Raw genomic sequence first — 13,455 nt, 5'->3', positions numbered from 1 at the left:
ATCATGTGAAAGACAACAATCCCATGACTGCAATCATGGAGCAGGAATTCTAACATCCATAAGGTGGCTGCATGTCCTACTTTACAATTCTCTCACAGACACCTTCCATTCGAAGTGCTGTCCAATCGAAGTCCAGTTTAAGGATAAATGAGTTGCCCATCAGCAGGTAGAAGCACTTAAAGAGCAGACTGAGCAGGTATGCAGATCACTGCAGCCTTCCCCACTATGATGAAACGCATTGTACTTCTATCTAAATTACAGTAATTATTTCTGACTGCTAGGGACATGGTTTAATATAATTATTTATAGGTGGGAATAAAAGAAATGAACCTATAAACCTAAATCAGCATATTATTATGGAGGAAATGTAGCCACTGGAGACCAATGCTCCCTGAATTTGTCTAATCCTTTCCCAAGGTGTTTGTCACCATTATCACATTTTGTGGGAATGAATTCCATTATGTAACTCTGTGCGGTGGGAAGAAGTACAGTGGTACCTCGGGTTACATACGCTTCAGGTTACATACGCTTCAGGTTACACACTCCACTAAGCCAGAAATAGTGCTTCAGGTTAAGAACTTTACTTCAGGATAAGAACAGAAATTGGGCTCCGGCGGTGCAGTGGCAGCAAGAGGCTCCATTAGCTAAAGGGGTGCTTCAGGTTAAGAACAGTTTCAGGTTAAGAACGGACCTCCGGAACGAATTAAGTACTTAACCCGAGGTACCACTGTACTTCTCTACGCCTGTCATGAAGAACGTCTCCACACTGGCTTCTTTGGAAGACCCCTGATTCAAGTAATATGAAGGAGAGATTTTAAAATGTCTATTCACTTTCTCTACATCAACCGTAATTTAATACACCTCTGTCTTATACCCCCACATACTAAACTGGAAAAAAAATAAAATCCAAGCATTGCAACCTTTCCTCTTAGTGGAGTTACTCCAGTCCTCTTGACATTTTCTCAAAGAGGGCTGTACACTCCATAGTGCTATGGACATTATGAATGTACATAATTAGGGAAAGAACCCCATGAGTGTCGTGGTCAATCGCTCACACAATTCTCCATTGGCAGGTTGGTTACTGGAAAGATATGGAACAAGAGGAAGCAGCTGAAAAGACCAGGACAGAAGGAAATGAGTCATCCATCATTCTGACAGGGCTTGAAGGCAACACATTATACCACCTGAGAGTGAAGGCGTACAACTCAGCGGGGTATGGACCACCCAGCAGTGCCGTCCGTGCCACCACTAAGAAATCTCGTAGGTTCCCAACTCTTCTTCTCCTCCTCGTAATGTACAGCCCTAATAAGGCTTCCATTCCTTTCTCTTGGTCTTCCTTTCCTTGTGGGAGAGAGGTAGATAGTAGATGCTGAATAACAAAATAGGGCTGCTGTGTTGTTTGGCTTCAGGAGCTCACTTCAAAGGATCTGTATTCCAAGGAGGACTGAGAGCATTTGAGATTCTCAAGAAGTTATCTTTCAGGAAAATAAGGCTAACAGGTTTTGGCATGGAATAGGAGGGGGAGATGAAATGATCCAGTAGGTATTGAAATGACACTTCTGGAACAAGAGACATGTCACTGAACTTTGTCTGGCTCTTTGGGTGCTTTTGCCAAATCTTCAAAAATGTATTTCAACACATTCTTTGTTTTTATCTTCCCTCTCAGCTCCTAGCCAAGCACCAAGCAACATCATGTGGATACAAGATGGCTCCCACGTTTCCTTGGGATGGGAACCTGTTAAACCTTTAGCTAATGAATCAGATGTCATGGGATACAAGGTCAGTTTCGACATATCTACCATCTCGTTCTCTGGAATGCTATGTTATTTCATTCCTCTCTTTTTCCTTATCTCACACTATGCATTGCAAGGCTCTTCAGCACTGAGAAGCCAAAGTATCGAATTCGCAGATCCATGTGTCGGTTTCTATTAGCCAAGCCTGTATGTGCTTAGCCTTCTCAAACAATTAGCACTTGCACTGATCAGCTGCCCGTTGGGTAGGGCAAAATGTGGGGGCTTAATTCTAGTTCCTCCTCTCAAAAATAGCAGATCAGTGCTATTTGAAATTTCGAAAGCCGTTAACCATAGTTTCCTGGTTGGGACAAAATGGGAAACCATGGTTTATGGAAGATTTCTTGGCTTGTTTGCACCTGCCATGACATAAGCATCCAAGGGAAGGGTAGCCAATCAGCTCACTCTTTCTGAGCTAACGAAGCTAAGGTATTGTCAGGGACTGACTGGGCACTGAGGAGTGCTGGATACTGATGAGTGGATGCCAGGAGAAGGGGGGTTAGAGACTGACTTGGAAGAAGAGATGAATGATCCTGGGGAGCTTGTAACAGCCTGGAGGGGAGAGGCAGAGGCAGGAGAAGCTGCAGGAATGGAGAGTGAGAAACAGGTGCAGGAGGAGGGGAGAGAGGTCAGGCTGGTGGAGAGTTAAGGGCTTTCACACCTCCTCCTCCTGCCCCCACCTCTCCTGGGCCACTGTCTCCCAGGACCAGGAGGAGCAGAAGTAGATTACATGCAAGTAGAGTCTTAGACTGCTTGGGGAAGATACATAAGCTGAGGTCAGGTTAGGGTTAGGGTGAATTTTTGTCACGGCAACTTCCTCATCGGCTGTGCACCTAAAAGTAGCTGAGAGACGTAGGACTGATGGACCTGCCTTTTCCTAACTTGTAAGCACACTTTTGACAATAAAGATCATCGCTATTCTACAATGCCACTTCCTCTGCCAATATTCAGTCATACAGGATAATAAAATGAATTCATTTTCGGAATGGAACAAAACCAATTATACAGAACTGATCATACAAAGAACAAACGTCACTGGAACACTGGAACTTTAGCGGTTAAACAATGTCTTTCAGCTTGGAATTAAACAAACTAATTAATAAGATGTTGCTGTTGTTGCTATTTTAAAGAATTAAACTTATAATACTTCATTTATTGATAAAAGTTTCTTTTTTTGGGGGGTGAAGTAGAATTCTGTGTTTACTCTGCTCTGAACCCACTGCAGTCTATTGACAATAAAGAGTTAATTCCTTCCTCTGGACCTTCCTTGCCTGACAGCGCCATGAAGGATATGGTTGTGGAATCCCAGCAACTAGACTGGGAATGGGGGTGGGGAATCGCTTGCGTAGAACACGCCTGAGCATGTGGTTCCTCAACGCATATGCACACAGAGGCCTTCTTCCACATGGGTATCAATTGAAGGTTGTTCTCTCAGAGCTGCATCTTGACATGAAAAAGGAAATAGTTGAACCAGAGATCCTGTAAGGATGGATGTCTCAACCCTACTTCCTTTCCTTCCACCCTCCAGTCGCCATCTATTTCCATTTCTCTTTTAAACATGGAGTTCAAGCAAAAGCACTACGTTTTTTAAGGACAACCCACCCACGCCTTAAAATCAAATTAAATGCCTTTATACCTTAGTATATTTTGGATATGGTGATTTGTCAACTGTGGATTATGAACTGAATAATATATGCTGCCTGATGCCGTTAAGGCCACCCCATTTGACTATTAATAGGAACAGACTGCAGTGAAATCCGCGCTAACGCTTCAATTTGATAGTGTTTGCAGTAGGATTTAAGGAAAGCCAGAAACATGAGGTGTTGTAAATGCCATTAAAATTAATATTTTCTTTATGGAGCAGAAGTGCAAATACTGAGATTTGTTATGATTGTGTTGGGGATATCAGCAATCTGTACTCGTAGCATCTGGCTTCACTCTTCCATTTTTGGTGCTTTGGAGAATGAGAAGCTCTTTACCTACATAAGTGGTTTGAAAATGGTTATTGGATCACACACGCCCCACAAAAAAATGCATATGCGCTGTTGATCACACATGCATACGCTTTTGCATGTACACCCAGTTGCAATCTCAAATGCATATACAAATGTGCATATACACTATAGCCAAATGATCTCTCCTCCTTCCCTCCCAGTGCCGGATTTACTTATAAACTAAACAAGTCCCCCAAAAAATTAAAGGAAAAAAAACCCTGGATGAACATTTCCAAAATATAAGATAAAAAATAAAACCTACATACAGCAACTGTATGTATTAAATTATTTCACTATTAATATACTTCTTCTTAATTGTATTTCACTATTAAAAAACTTCTTCTTAATTGTATTTCAGTTCAACAATTATTTTGATAAAATACATATTTTGTTATGTGCAAATGGCTTTAGATACCTATTAGGTCCATAAATTACCATATAGCATATATTCAACACAAAAAACAGTGACAATTTGTTGTTGAAAAAGACAGCTGGACATATGAAGGGCCCCATTATCTTTAGTAGTTTAGGGCCTCATCAAACCTAAATCCAGCCCTACTCCCTCCCTCCCTCCCTCCCATTTAATACTTGCATATTTCCAACAGCACTCGAGACAACATATACATTCACTGTCCAGAAGGTTCATATCTTACATTAACTGGACAAAGGGTAGCATGGCAAGAACTTGCACATGGTTCAGAGTTCAAGAGCATTTTGCTGGCTTGCAACCTTCCTCCCTTTTGTTTCCTGCCCATCTCCTCCTTACATCCCTGCTGAGTGTTAACTACAGTGCTCTGCCACTATTTTATCAATCACCATAAACCCTCTTCTCTAACTCTGGTTAGTATAAATTACGGTTAGCACTGATGGAGATGCCAGATGTAAGGTACCTGCAGTTATCAGCCTGATTCCAACATTCAGTTTCATTGAAAGGCATCAGATTATTGGGGGTGAGGACGACTTGTCTCTATCCACTCTTTTCATACCATGCTTAATTTCATACACATTGTCCTTCTTACTTATTCCATAAGCCCAGTTCTCAGTTGCTTAGCCCTTGCTTTGATTGCCATGTTCTTCATTGGATGCTAGATATTCTACAGCTTTTCATATTGTCCGCAGGTCTTGTTTAGGCAGGAAGGTGACAGCAACAGTCAAGTCATTGAAACACAGAAAACATCTGCAGTGGTGCTTCTCCCTGATGTCGGGGTCTATATCATAGAGGTTCGCGCAGTCAGTGAAGGAGGGGATGGAATGCCGAGCTCTCAAATCAGGGTACCATCTTTTTCAGGTAAGGAAGTGAAACGCATAATAATAATAATAATAATAATAATAATAATAATAATTTATCTATACCCTGTCCATCTGGCTGGGTTTCCCCAGCCAATCTGGGCGGCTTCCAACAGAATATTAAAATACAATAGTCTATTAAACATTAAAAGCTTCCCTAAACAGGGTTGCCTTCAGATGTCTTCTAAAAGTCAGGTAATTGTTTTTCTCTTTGACAACTGGTGGGAGGGCGTTCCACAGGGCAGGTGCCACTACTGAGAAAGCCCTCTGCCTGGTTCCCTGTAACTTGGCTTCTCGCAGTGAGGGAACCATCAGAAGGCCCTCGGTGCTGAACCTCAGTGTCCAGGCAGAATGATGGGGGTTATTGTGTTGTCACCACTGTCGTACCAGAGACCAGATGTGGCAAGTTTATCCATCTAAATTACACATGCTGCCTTATCAATGACTGATATATGAGATAGCATGGTATCATTGCTGTTTGTTAAAGTGGCATGGATTCTTCCATGTGCTCTCTATCTCAAGTTTTGCTTCCAGCATATTGAGCAAAGTCCTGGGGGTCTTGGTCAGCTTGTTATTCTAAAGGAATGTTTAAATCCTGATGTTGCAGCCAAAATCAAAGGGGATCCAGTCAAGTCAGTTGAGGACGACACCAACTATGTTGCCTCCTGGCTGACTTGGAAACATCTTGGGGGTCAGACCACACATGCATATGCAATGTTTGATATCTCATTGCTTGTTTATTTGATGATTCTCCACTGGCTAGGTGAATGCCCTCCACTGAAAAGACTGTGGGTTAAATAAGGTGAAAGCTTTTTCTACAGAGTTTTAGGTGCAATGGCTGTTGCAGAAACATGGAAGTTCCCACACAGGCTATGACCCTTTGCACCAGGGGTGCAGAAGTTTTTGAATCCTGAGGGTCTCACTCTCTCCTAGGCACTCTTCTGTGAGCCACATGGTGGACGGAAGCAAAAGCAAAGGTGGACAAGTGTTAATTTAGGGTTGTTTCTGAACACACTGTCTCTCTCTCGCACACTTTCCTCCACAACGGTGGCTGGAAGTGGAAAACCCACCCATAATGCAATCCAGAGTTTTTTGACAACAGCACCACATCAGCTTTTCCCTTGGTGTACATCAGGAAAACATCTGGTCTAAACTTGTGCTCACATATTTCTCTGCTGAAACACCAACGAAAGGTCCAAAGTTCTGATATAAATCTCAGTTGGGTGTAAGAGTCCCACCAGAGTCCTCTTGTCAACAAAACATGAGTAAGAGAGAGTACTTCATAAAGAAAGAACATTACCTTCCTAGTTTGTTTACATAGCCTCAGCCAATAAAGGACCGACAGTGCTAATTTTAAAACGGAGGATGACATAGAGCATTGTTTACTGTTGCATTGATTAACAATAACTAATGTTACTTGATTAATAAGTATGCAAAGGACATGCATTTCAAATAAACAAAGGGAAGGTTATTTACTCTCATAATTTCTTGCCAAATGCAAAGTTAATTGCATTTTATTTATTTATTTTACGTCTTGGCTAGGCAGAGCCATCCTACTTGGGAAAAACAATCAGACCTGTTGTAATTAAAATGAATCTTCAGTGTTGTCCCAGTAAGCCCACACTGACAAAAAAAATAATAAATATGAATATTCTGGGTTGGATCAAAGAGTCCCTTGTGCTGAATTTTTCTCAAGGTATTGGTGTGTTAAAATCACAGCAGATCATTGGGTTAGGAACTGCAAAATGCCAAAATCTGATAGGGAGTTACTACCTCATCGTGGATCACCATTCCATCTGGGATTCTTTAGCTATGATTCCTTCATTACAGGGGGTTGCACTAGACAACTCTTTGGGTCGATTCCAACACCACAGTTCTAAAATTCTGTGTTTCTGTCTCTTGCTTTGATTGTCCCAGGTGGAAAAGTCACAAGTTCTCAGTCAAGCCTACGTGCTTTCTCTACTTCGTCATCGACTGTAACGTTCCTTTTGGTACTAATGGTCCCGTCAACCTCGTGGTGAAGACAGACTGTGGACCTTTTCCTCATTCATCGTTCTGATTTGTTTAGCCTGATAACATCACTGGATGGAATTCTGTATCCATGGAGGAAGCAGAAGGCAAAGAGCCCAATGGTCAAAGACACGAGAAACACACATGGTGCACCAGGAAAAGAGTGTTGTGGGTGGCGAATAATGCTAAAACAATTCATCAGGTTTCTTCTCTTCAGTTTCTTGTAAATGTCCTCTATGGGGGAGGGGATATTTATTGCCCAACAGAGAAAATATGCAGATTGTACGAAATGAACTTTTGTAAGCAAATGAAAAAAATCTGTCCAATTTTACTTTCCTTTTCTAACGCGTTTCTATATTAGCTGACACCAGTCTTGTATCATGAGTAGTTTAAATTGTGGCGTCTAGTACAGTACATCTATTTTGTTTGAGTTGTTATGGGTTGGTTTTTTTAAAGAAAAACAGTTTGATAAATATTTGGAGTCTAAATCCCCCCTCCCTCTTTTCATAAGGCTGGCTTTATTGCTTTTTTTCCCCCTATTGGAAAGGCACAATGGCAAAAGTTACATAATGTGGTCCCTTTTCTAAATCATTGTAGAAAATGTCACCTTAAAAAAATATATGAATGAGGCCACATCAAGTTAGCAAACTATGGTAATTTTTTATTGTTTTTCTGCTCTGTTTCTATTCTCAGGGCATGCGAGTCACTTTTTTTCACTGCAAGGTAATTTTCTAAGCAGCTCGGCAAGGAATGAAACGCAGCCGTATTATTTTTGCACCAGCTATTGTCCACCTTAACAACAGAGAGAGAGAATGCTTATTTTCTAACAGCGAGAATATAGCTGATAGAGAATGCAAATGGCAATGAAACCAGCGCCAGGCATTTAATCATAGCCTCCAGTCATTGCTAACTGGAAGTAAACAAAAAAAACCGAATGAATGCAAAAAGACAGAGCTGTTATCCTCAAACAGCTGTCAATCTTTAGACCTTTATTTTTGTAGTCCATTTTTGTATGGTACTGTACTGTCTATATTTGGTGATTCAGCCGAAGGATATCAAGAAGCATTTCGAGATCGAAACAGGGTGGTGTTGCCTGGATTTGCCGTCAAAAACGTGTACACTGTTCAAACAGGGCAATGCCATGTTCAAAGCAACGCTGGAATTGATGCTGTTAGACACTGTTTTCTAAGCAAGTGGCCTTCAGCCTCTCCAGATCCAGGATATATCTTCAAATATAGGACTGGGCCCATTTTCAGTTCTTTCTCTTGCATTTTATTTTAGCATTGCTTTATCCATTTGTCTATCAAGTTCCTTTATTTCCTTCCTTCCTTCCTTCCTTCCTTCCTTCCTCCCTTCCTCTACCCTCCCCCCTTCTCCATCTTTCTGCATCTGTCTACACTAAGGTTGTTACACCGTATTGGTCTGATTCATATTACGTGAGCTATCGGTTCAGGTTTCGGGAGTATTCACCCACCATCCCTAACAAGAGATTTGGTTCCGTTTGCATTTTAATGCAAACATACCCAACTTGCACTTCCCGGAAACATATGCAAACCGGAAGGCACCTCTCCTTTGAAATTCACACCTCTGAATTTTGCGATGCGGTTCTGCGGGGAAAAAAATGCGTACCAAATAAAAATTGTGCACATACATTATGAGAGTATGTGCACAGAAATGCATGGAAATGAAAATAACATGCAAAAAAATGAATTTTGTTGGGGGGGACTGATTTCAAAAAGTATATACATAGGCAAATCGCAACAAATATATTGGGGAAAATGCACATTAAAATGCAGGCAATTTTTTTTGTGAGGACTCTTGGGAACTGAAGTTAAAAATGGAAAAATAAAAAGCTGAATGCGACCCTGACCATGGGTACTATCCAGGGCTTTTTTCCCCAGCTGGAACTCACTGAAACTCAGTTCCAGCACCTCTCAGGTGGGCACCATTGTCATTATAAGAGAAGAACGAAGGCGTTCATGGTGAGTTCCAGCACCTCTTTTTTTCTAGAAAGAGAGCACTTGTACTATCACAGGTCCCCATTTCTTGATTTAGGCTACTATGTCCAGTCCAGCTAAGGGCTAGGACTATTGCTGCCAATTTTAATCCCGGAGATTATTTTGCAGTACCACACATTTCCCCATTTTTTCCAATGCAGAGTGAAGAGGCGTGTGTTTGTGTGTGTGCATGTACATCTGCTGAAGTTCTGAAGGTCTCTCATGACTGGAGCACCCAAGCCGAAATACCTCTGCTCTTGTCTGTGTTAAAACGCACATGTGGGTATGCTCTAGGGCGGTGAATATGGTAGTAATAATAATAATAGTAAATTTTTATTTATACCCCACCCTTCCCGGTTCAGGAAACCGGGCTCAGGGTGGCTAACAACAAATTTAAAACACTTAACTGATGCAACAAAAAACAGCATAAGAGACAATATAAATGTGAATAACAATAAATTCAGAATTCAAAAATCAACTTGGGGGGAAATCCATCCAATAAACATTAGATGATCACCAGGGCTAGCTGGCTAATTTAGTCCTATTTGGGCCAGCGAGGAGACCAGGGGAGAATTAGCTGTGGGATCCCAGAGTGGGTTATCTTCATAAAAAGGTGAGAGGGAGGGAAGGAAGGGGAATAAAAGATCAGGCTAAGTTCAAGTTGAAAGCCAGGCGGAATAGCTCTGTCTTACAGGCCCAGCGGAAGGAAGTTAAATCCTGCAGGGCCCTGGTCTCATGGGACAGAGCATTCCACCAGGTCGGAGCCATCACTGACAAGGCCCTGGCCCTGGTGGAGGATAATCTGACTTCCTTAGGGCCCGGGACCTCTAAACTATGATTATTCATGGACCTTAAGGTCCTCTACGGGGCATACCAGGAGAGGTGGTGTCATAAATACGAGGGCCCTAAGCCACAAAGGGTACAGGCAAGGAAGCAACTTTTAAGTTATATACGCTTGAAGGAATCATGCTGACAGCGCAAGTCAGTATATAGCCTGAGGTTGTCATATTTAGTCATGGAATTTTGGGCAACTGCCAGCACTAGATTCTTTGGAGAAGAAACTTGTATGGAATCCGGGGATTTCTGTTTATTTTGCTTTCTTTGGGGTATGTCCCACATAGGCTGGTGCCGCTGTTTTTAAAAGGACAGATAGAAAGTCAGGTCACATCCACACCATACATTTAAAGCATGTGGCTTCCTCCCCAAAGAACCCTGGGAACAGAAAGCTGTTAAGAGTGCTGGGAATTGTAGCTCTGAGAAGGAACTAGTTTCCAGAATTCTTGGGGGGGAGTCATGTGCTTTAAGTGCGCTTTAAATGTATGGTGCAAATGTGATGTCAGGCAAAGTAAGATAAGTGTGCAGTGTCAGGTGGGTGTTTTGCTACATTATATTACCACCCACCTTGGAAAATAAATGGAAGAGCAGTGTGGTGTAGTGGTTAAGAGCAGTAGATTCGTAATCTGGGGAACCAGGTTCGCTTCCCCGCTCCTCCACATGCAGCTGCTGGGTGACCTTGGGCTAGTCACACTTCTCTGAAGTCTCTCAGCCCCACTCACCTCACAGAGTGTTTGTTGTGGGGAAGGAAGGGAAAGGAGAATGTTAGCCACTTTGAGACTCCTTTGGGTAGTGATAAAACGGGATATCAAATCCAAACTCTTCTTCTTCATTCTACCACCTCCCTTCATTATGCACCTCTTTCGATGCATAATGCTCCCTTAGAAAGGAGGGGAACAAGGACTTCTAAACCACTGCGACACCGAGACAATGGTTAGAATGAGCACTGCGGGTTTTAGAGGCAAGATAAAGACTTCCTCAGAGCCCTTTCTTAACAATATAAACCTCTAAGTCTAAAAAGCAGCAATTAATGAATCAATTGAAGGACTTGCTGAAAGATGCCTGGGTGGGGCAGGAGGAGGAGGAAGCAGCTGCCTCTGGTGGTGAGCAAAGAGAGAGAATGTAATTCTACAGTGATAAAAAAGGAAGGTCCATAACTTTAAAGCAGAAAATTAAGAGTGCAATTGCCACAAACCTATTCGGGAAAGACAAACCAGGTCTTTCCATTTTAAAAAGTTGCTTTGAGTTGCCTGTGGCGAGAAGAAGCAACGAATAAATTTAATAAATAAATAAGAATCAGCTATGGAAAGTGTCATTCTTTGCTATGCGTCACCAAAAGCATATTAGCATAGAATTTGTATTGCTAATTGTGAATGCATTTTTTATTTATTGCTATTTTTTATTTATTGCTGCTGTATTGCAGCATTTATACCCTACCCTTTAGGCAATGGCTTACAAAAATCAAGAAGAACGTAACCTTGCATAAGATAGGAAGGAACAGTTCATTTAGAAATGATGACTATAATTTTCAAGAGAAATGAAAGGCTTTGCTTGTGTGCCTGTTTAGCCTAGTGTTCGGGGTGAACATCTGGTGAGTGACTTCGAGACCCATCTGCCCTTTCTCCTTACGGTTCTGAATCTTTAAATAGGAATTTGACAGTCCTTCAAACAGAGAACTGACAACCCTTCAGATAGAGGCCTGGGCTCTGTAAAGTAGGACACACAGCTACTCCAGCCACTCATATGCATGTAGCAAATTGACATTCCGCAGTCAGGAACTGGCATTGGCAACAAATGATCTCTGAAATGCAGCTTAAAACATCTTAAAATGCCAGAATATTACCTGATGGCTCTGGGCCCTAGCACACCATGTAGTGACAGTGTCTAATGAGAAAGCTTCCTGGCCCAAACACAGCTCTGATCCAGTTATCCCTGCTAGCTCCACAAATAAGTTCAGTAGACAGACTAATCCAGGGTTTCCCAGACTTGGATCTCCAGCTGTTTTTGAACTGCAACTCCCATCATCCCAGTGGTCAGGGCTAATGGGAACTGTAGTCCAAAAACAACTTGGAGACCCAAGTTTGGAAAACCCATCCTGCAGTACACAGAAGTGACTGGGCCTTGGTACAATCCTGAGGAACTTTTCAGATTCACACTGGAGCCTTGAGTCCAACCTACACACAATGCTCATCCCAACATTGACTGGTCCCTCTCTGCCCCCACCAACATAAAGCAGACGGAGGATCCTATCAATGTCAGGAGAAGCACAGATTGGCGCAGAAACTCATGACGTCATCAGAAGAATCTTGAATAAACACTCCTCAATGAATTGGGTTTGGGGTGTCTTTGTCACCTCATTGATGAAGGAATGCTGAAATTATGTAGACCAGGGAGTGGGTTGCTCCCAACGCTATATGCAACAGGAATCCTGTATGCTAACATTCTTCTTCTTCTTTTGGATCATAAACAATGACTGTAACTCAACAAAGGAGAATGACATATAAAGCACAGCTTTCCAAACACATATAAAGCACAGCTTTCCAAACGCAGTCCACAGAACGTAAGAGTTCCTTATAGGCATGTTCTGGAATCCCATAATAACCTGCAGTGGGATCCCTGCATGTTTGCAAGCTTGCAGCATATCTCACGTGACCAATAGGCTTTTCTGATATATGTCCCCAGTAAGGTCCAGGAGATTGTGCCATAGATCTGAATGGCCAAGCTTTAGTTAGCTGCACCAAAGCCCAACATCCCATTGACAAATTACATTGCAGGGTTGCAAAGGGGTCTGTTTTCTTTCTAGCCTGTGCAGAACATTGTATGTTGCATCTTCAACCTATTAATAAACATGTTTTAAATGTTTGCCACCTCCTTTGTAGAAGATGACATTTCCATCTTACGACACCTATTTCTGGATGTTATTCTTTTGTTTGAAGGGGTTGGGGGTCTTTGGCTGTTTTGCTGCAAAAAGAGGTTTGTCAGTTTGATTTCTTTTTTTCTGTTTCCTTTGGATGAGATTGTAACAGAGCAGTCCAACTTAACTGGGAAGACTGTATTTTTGTATAACGTCATGATAATTTTGAAAAATGATCGGAGGAGGAGGGAAAAAAAGAACTTTGTTCAGAAACCGAAACAAAGTCCCGTCTCAAAAATGTTAGATATCTTGTATACAGCGTGTATATATTTACTATATATAATGGTATATACTATGTGAAAGACACAGTCAAATACTGGTTCCTGTGTACTGTTCTTGTAACATTAGATCTTTTTAATAAATTATTCTCTTTTTATTGACTTTTATCTTATGTCCTGTCAAATGCTGAATGGTATGGTTTCAATTCTGCATGCCCAGAGCAGTGATGAATGGAAAGCAGCTTTGGGAGAGAGATCTCTGGAATTGAATATGACCTCCATATGCACTCCAATGTGGACATACAACTCCTGAACATAATGGCCGCTCAGCAAAAGCCACATGTGATATATTCTGCAAAACCAATGGCATTCTTTGAACTTTCACTTCCAGTTGAGCAGGCTCCTTCAGCA

The 13,455-nt window shown here is 41.8% G+C and overlaps 1 protein-coding gene across 3 annotated transcripts in view; it reads left to right on the top strand.

The window, feature by feature from the left end:
* CNTN5 (contactin 5) overlaps window positions 1-13,207 on the top strand; it is a 669,997-nt gene extending 656,790 nt beyond the window's left edge. For all 3 annotated transcript variants that reach the window (XM_083609589.1, XM_083609587.1, XM_083609588.1), the window contains 4 exons: window positions 1,074-1,260; window positions 1,667-1,779; window positions 4,904-5,072; window positions 6,989-13,207. In XM_083609589.1, coding sequence (XP_083465715.1) covers window positions 1,074-1,260; window positions 1,667-1,779; window positions 4,904-5,072; window positions 6,989-7,092 — 573 coding nt within the window. In that variant the 3' untranslated portion in view covers window positions 7,093-13,207. The remainder of the gene's footprint in view (window positions 1-1,073; window positions 1,261-1,666; window positions 1,780-4,903; window positions 5,073-6,988) is intronic.
* The last annotated feature ends 248 nt before the right edge of the window (window positions 13,208-13,455 follow it).

Source organism: Podarcis filfolensis (genome assembly GCF_964270895.1).
Source record: "Podarcis filfolensis genome assembly, chromosome: 4".
In the NCBI taxonomy this organism is placed as follows: Eukaryota; Metazoa; Chordata; class Lepidosauria; order Squamata; family Lacertidae; genus Podarcis; species Podarcis filfolensis.
This window is presented reverse-complemented; position numbering and strand designations above follow the sequence as displayed.